Below are 6,000 nucleotides of genomic sequence, written 5' to 3'. Positions count from 1 at the left end.
AAAATGACCAAAGAACATCTGTTTAACTCCAATACAACCTACGTTACACGTTTAGCACATTTCAGACAGAACCTTAATTGTCAAGTTTTCTCAAAGATTCCTATTAGGATACAGATCTGGACTTTGACTATGCCATTCTAGCATGTGGGTCAATCAAAACCGCCCGCTGTATCTCTGGTTGTATTTTCAGAGATAACTCTACGCCCCAGTTTCAAGCAGAGCTGGGTGAATCGATCCAAAATATTGATAATATAGATACCAAATTGGTATCAGAGCGACACTAACATAAGACCGGTGCTTAAGTTTCAAATTCCCTCTTAAAATGTTATTTTGTTTTTGTGTCGTAGTTTCGCAACTCTACCTCAAAAAAATGTTGGTTTGGATTTTTGGATCACTTTTTTTTTTTTTTTTGCACTTTGCTTATTTAGGAAAAATGCAAACAAATTCTGTTATTAAAGTATTTTGTGGGAATCAATAAACTTTTAATTATTTTGTTCAAACGCAAAACAAAAATAATAATAATAAAAAAAAAACACCTCAATGTCAGAAGTTTGATGATTATATCAAACTCAAAAATGTATTGGTATCGGTGTCAGTATTGATGCTGGTAGTGATACCGATACTGGGTATTGTCTGATACCAATACTGGGCCCGGTATCGGACCGGTATCGAACTGATCTGTGCCAGGTGTTTTCAGTGTCATGTGCAATGTTAGTTTTCCCTTCACACAGAACTCTGTGTTGCTCCCGTGCTTCTTTTAAATATTTGCTTCGTCTGTTATGTCTCCACTGTGGCAAACTGAATTATTCTACTTGGCTAAAAAAAAAAATTTCTTAGCACTTTTTCAGAAACCGCAGATTTATGGAATGTCAAACTAGTGTTTGTCCTGCCAAAATGCAATATTTACTGCTTGTTTCGTGTGTTGTGTTTTTACGGTCTAAGCCACTGTTTCTAAAATGTGCCATACAAATAAACGTGACTCTAAGGCCTTCACACAACAGCTGCATTCTTATAAACATTAAACCACATCCAAGTGCTCTCTATTTACTATTTAGATAACTTCTAACGGGATTTTAGATTGAACTAGATTTAACTTAGAGCTGTCAGAGTTAAGTGGACGGCATCAGTATGCTTCTCAGATTTGTATGAGCAAAAGAATTAAGAAAAAAATGATCTTCCTTTTCAATTCGTGCTGCTTTGTCACTTAAGTTCCTGATGAAATATTCCGAAAGTTGTGGCTGTAAAATGGCCAAATGTGATTTTTTTCTTCTTCTTTTGGAAAGCAGGCTCGGTTTGACCTGAACGTCTGTATTTATTTGTTTATCTGTTGAGGGGAAGGTGGGGGCGCTTGTTTTTGCGTACAGCGCTGCTGCCGCCGCCGCTGCGCGCGGAACATCTTCCTCGCTTTCTCTCCGCTTCTTCCTCGCTCTGTGGCGCTGTAGATTTTTTTTTTCATCCCCTGCTTCTAACCATAATCCGCCCCCTTCTCCTCACCCTCTTCCTCCTCCTCTTTCTCTTCCTCCTCCTCTCTTTTCTCCACTTCTATCTCAGCTCTCCGAAGAAGAGAAACCAGGAAACCAAGGATTGATGTGTTGCTCTACTTGATCTCCCCCCCCCTCTCTCTCTCTCTCTCTCCTTCCGTCTCTCGCGCGCACACAAACGCGTCGCGCCACGCCAGCTCTTCCAAAAGGGGGAAGAAGAAGAAGAAGAAGAAAAAAAAACGCGTTTTCGATAATGTTTCATCATTTTTACGGGATGACAGTTAGTGGCCGTCTCTGTGTCCGCTCGCTATTCTCCGGCTGGCCGTAACAGACAGCGCTGGGACTCGTTGTTTTCATGCGGGAAGAAGAGGCTCCGGGGCGCCGGGAAAGCTTCGCTCATCTCCACCGTGTTCTTCTCCAGCCGCGAGCGGCTGCATGACCGGTGATGCTCGGCCTCTCCGCCTGGATGCGCCCCTCTATAGCCGGTGTACCGTCGCTGCCGCTGCCCCGATCCCCTGACAGCAGGTTTCCGCTGTTGCCGGAGAAAGGTCTAGGGACCACATATGGAAACTGGGGATCGTAATTTCAGAACTAAACAGGCTGTTGTCAGATTTTTTTTCTTCTCCAAACTGTATTTTTCTCCTCTTTCGTTTATCTATCCTTTTTCTTTTTTCCTTCCTTTTTTTAGAGAGAGAGGGGCATCTCTTCCTTGTTTTTGTGCTCCATCATCTCTTAAGGAATGGGTTCCATGGCAGTCGTGTTACTTGCTGATATTTTGCGTTATTTTTTCGTTTTGCCCTTGTTGTTTGATCAATGTTTGATTCTGCTACTTTGAATTTCTTTTAAGACATCTAGTGCTCATTTCCTCATACATCCCTGGCCCTGCCTGTCTGTCTTGCCTGCCTTCCATCGTCCCTCTTTCCCCATAATGTGTTATGTTACAGCTGGGTTTTCCAAATCACGCTCGACATAAATCTATACAGTTTGCTTATCCTTTTGATCACACCAAATTAGTCTTGTGTCATTCTCCATTTGTGATCGCTGCTTCTGTTTCTTTCGGAGTTTGGGGGGGGGGGGTTAATTTTGAAGGAAACCAGGCCGCCAACTGTGTTTGTCTTAACCACGCTCCACCGCCACTCCCCCCTTAATCCCTTTTCGGTATCAATTAATTCAAACTGGAACTGTGCGCGTCTGGGTGCTCATGCGTGTACAGGTGTGTGCATGAAAGTTTGGGTCTGTAAGAAAGTCGGCATACGCTGCGTGAGATCGTCTTCTCGTGCCACGTACGTTATCCCATTACCACACCATTAAAGCTGTGAGGACTGTAATGTATCTGATGCCTTCAGTTAGCTCAGAAAGCCAAAATTAGGTCTGAAGCAGCCAAAGTCCTCCATCCCCCCTCATTATCTTGGCCTTTTTCAGAGTTTGACATTCAGAGGCCTTCAAACTCAACAAAGTAGGCCCCGATCCCAGACCAGGTCTCTTGTGGAATCTGCTGAAACTCGTGTTTTTAGGTCAGCCTTTTTTTATTTCCGGAGTAGGGCAACTTACTGCCATCAGAAGTTCAGAATTTAGAGAACTTTACCTCTTAAGGCTGTTGCCGTCATTGCCAAAGGGTGTTTGACCCCCTTTTCGTCGGGTCAAACAGCTGGAAATCCACCTGAAACCTTAACCGTCTTCCGAATTTTTTATTTTGTTTTTCATCTTTGTGCCGGCCCCCCCCCAAAAACCAACCATACGATTTCCCCCGAGCTCCCCTAACTCCCCCACCCCCCCAGCCGTCCCCCGCTACCGTCGTCCGCCCGACGCAGCCCACCCCCCGCTTTCCGAGCTGGCGTGGCGACGCAAACTCACAAATATTTACTTCCTGTACATCAAAAGGAAAGGGGGCCCCCCTTTCGTGGAATGTGGCAACATGGGTGTGTTTGACCGCGGAGTTCAGATGCTGCTGACCACAGTGGGCGCCTTTGCTGCCTTCAGCCTCATGACCATCGCTGTGGGGACGGACTACTGGCTGTACTCGCGCGGCGTCTGCAAGATCAAGAGCACCAACGAGAACGAGACGAGCAAGAAGAACGAGGAGGTTATGACGCACTCGGGCCTCTGGAGGACGTGCTGCCTAGAAGGTGAGCCAAAGACTTAAAGGTAGCCATGTATGCATACACGGGAATATACTGTATGTAACCTCTATAGACACACATGCACAGACCTGCCAACAATGCCGCTGTGAGCAGATCAGTCCCTTCATGTCCACACTCATTTTCACATGGTCCTGCATTTGCACCTACATGCCTACACAGAAAATCACAAACCCACACTCTTCTGTATGTACTCTGCAATAATTTTCTGCAATATCTATCTATCTATCTATCTATCTATCTATCTATCTATCTATCTATCTATCTATCTATCTATCTATCTATCTATCTATCTATCTATCTATCTATCTATCTATCTATCTATCTATCTATCTATCAAACATCAATATTCAAATAAGGTGTACGGTACACTCACATCTCCTTCATAAACCCATAAGTGGTACAAATTTCACGTCCTCTGCAGAAGTCAAGGACAATATAATGTTTTAGCTGACAAATGGACTCTTGATTTAGGTCTTAGAAAGGATGTTTGGTAACCTTGTTTTTTCTGGCATAGTGGAATTGGTTGCCTTGCAGCGTCAGCGCATATTTGCCCTACACAGGGGAGTTGTTTGCCTAACTGACTATTACATTGAAGGGACGGTGTACTGAATTTGATTCGGGCAACAGAGTGATGATGTAAAGATCATTAAGTAATCAGGAAAGGATACAGGTTGGATAGCGGAGCAACAGTCAGAACAACAGTTGCCTTGCAACAAGAAGGTGCTAGGTTTGGATACGAGTCCAACACAACGCTTTAGAAGAAGATTTATCATTGTTTAATGTCCGACGTCACCGGAGCTGAAGAATAGCGAAATTCTGGCATTTTAAATGTTGGGGCTCACAAAGTTTGGATTGGCTGCTGCTTCCCATAGCCAGCCCATGAAAAGTTAGCACCAGTCCTTCGGGTCAGGTTTGGTCAGTGGACACACATGAACCTGCTGCTATATGCTCTAGCACTAGTCCCTAGCACTGGAACCATTTTGGTGAAAAAACCCCTAACTACTGATGAATGAAACCCACAATCCTAATTTCAGCAATCTGGAGATAAATCAGCTGTGAACCAGCAATTATTTGGTTATGACAGTTTAAAGGGCCACTGGAGACCCAATTATATATATATATATACACACATATATATATATATATATATATATATATATATATATATATATATATATCTTTTTTTCCCCCAAAAAACATCTGACCTTCTGTAAGGGTTACATTCACACCAGCCCTGTTTAGTCCGCTTTAATCATCCTCTAGTTAGGAAGCTGACTATAGCGCAGGGCATTCTGGGAAAAATACAACCAAAACAAATTTGTGAGTATAGTACTAGCGGGAGAAATGGCTCGCCATTTTTGGCTAAAGAAAAGTGAAATCCTACAGCCGCTAAAATCTGAGGCTTCTCCATTTCTGCTGACGTTTTATGAATAAGGAAGTTGCGCTTGTATCTTCTTCTAAGGTTTTTCTGTTGTTTTCTTCAGTGGTTTTTGGTGCAGCGCCGCCACAGGCGAGGGGGGTGAACTGGTTCTTCAGATGGTCTGAATTGTTTGGCACAGTGCTGCGTGAAAGAGAACCGCACCAGCTGAAAATGTAACAGATGTTGCAATTATGGTCCCCAGTCGAACCGAGTCTACCTGACTATCAGGTGTGAAGACACAGTAAGGTTCAAAACTCAGGCAAAGGTAGAGGGTGCACCTGCTACCATTCTGGACACCTGAGATAGACATAAATGAGATAGACTGTGGCATAAGTTTGGCCGATTGTTCAGACATATGTTCAGTTAAGTTAGGAAAAAAAGAGAGCTCAAAGCATATGTGTCTTGCAGTGTGAGTTTGTTTGTGATTATACAATAGGGAAGCTGTGAAATGTCTCCTTAAGTGTGAAACAGATTTGACACAGTACATCGGCACACACAGACACACACATATACGCACACACACACACACACAGACTAGTCCTCTTCTATCTATCATCAGACTGAATCAGAACATACCAGGCCCCACATTCACCTGATTCACAAGACAAAGCCATGGGCTGATGACATAGATTTGTGGGATTTCTCTTCTCATGATTCATTTGGTCCTTTGTGACTGTGGGAGATTTCCACAGGAATAGCTTTTGACTTTATTTTTGAATGAGGGTTTAAAATAGAGGGAAACCACCTTGCGTGTGGCGTATGTCATTGCTCATCTAGTGACATTTTCGGAGCTTTAATTGTGAATACTCAAAAACCTGCTTGCTTATTGAAATACAATCCTGTTTGTGTTTTAAAAGTCGGTCAGAACTTTTGAATAAGGTAACATTTAAATCTATACTTTTCCCAGTTAAGGCTTTATTTTATGACCCTTTATAGAAGATGAGAATTCCTGTATTTG

At 43.1% G+C, this 6,000-nt stretch overlaps 1 protein-coding gene across 1 annotated transcript in view; it reads left to right on the top strand.

The window, feature by feature from the left end:
- The first annotated feature begins 1,397 nt into the window (after nt 1–1,397).
- cacng2b (calcium channel, voltage-dependent, gamma subunit 2b) overlaps nt 1,398–6,000 on the top strand; it is a 69,105-nt gene continuing 64,502 nt past the window's right edge. The window contains exon 1 of the mRNA XM_032561929.1: nt 1,398–3,607. Coding sequence (XP_032417820.1) covers nt 3,397–3,607 — 211 coding nt within the window. The 5' untranslated portion in view covers nt 1,398–3,396. The remainder of the gene's footprint in view (nt 3,608–6,000) is intronic.

This window comes from Xiphophorus hellerii, chromosome 5 (genome assembly GCF_003331165.1).
Source record: "Xiphophorus hellerii strain 12219 chromosome 5, Xiphophorus_hellerii-4.1, whole genome shotgun sequence".
NCBI classification, from domain to species: domain Eukaryota; kingdom Metazoa; phylum Chordata; class Actinopteri; order Cyprinodontiformes; family Poeciliidae; genus Xiphophorus; species Xiphophorus hellerii.
Note: the sequence above shows the minus strand (reverse complement) of the source record. Positions and strands in the feature narration are given on the sequence as shown.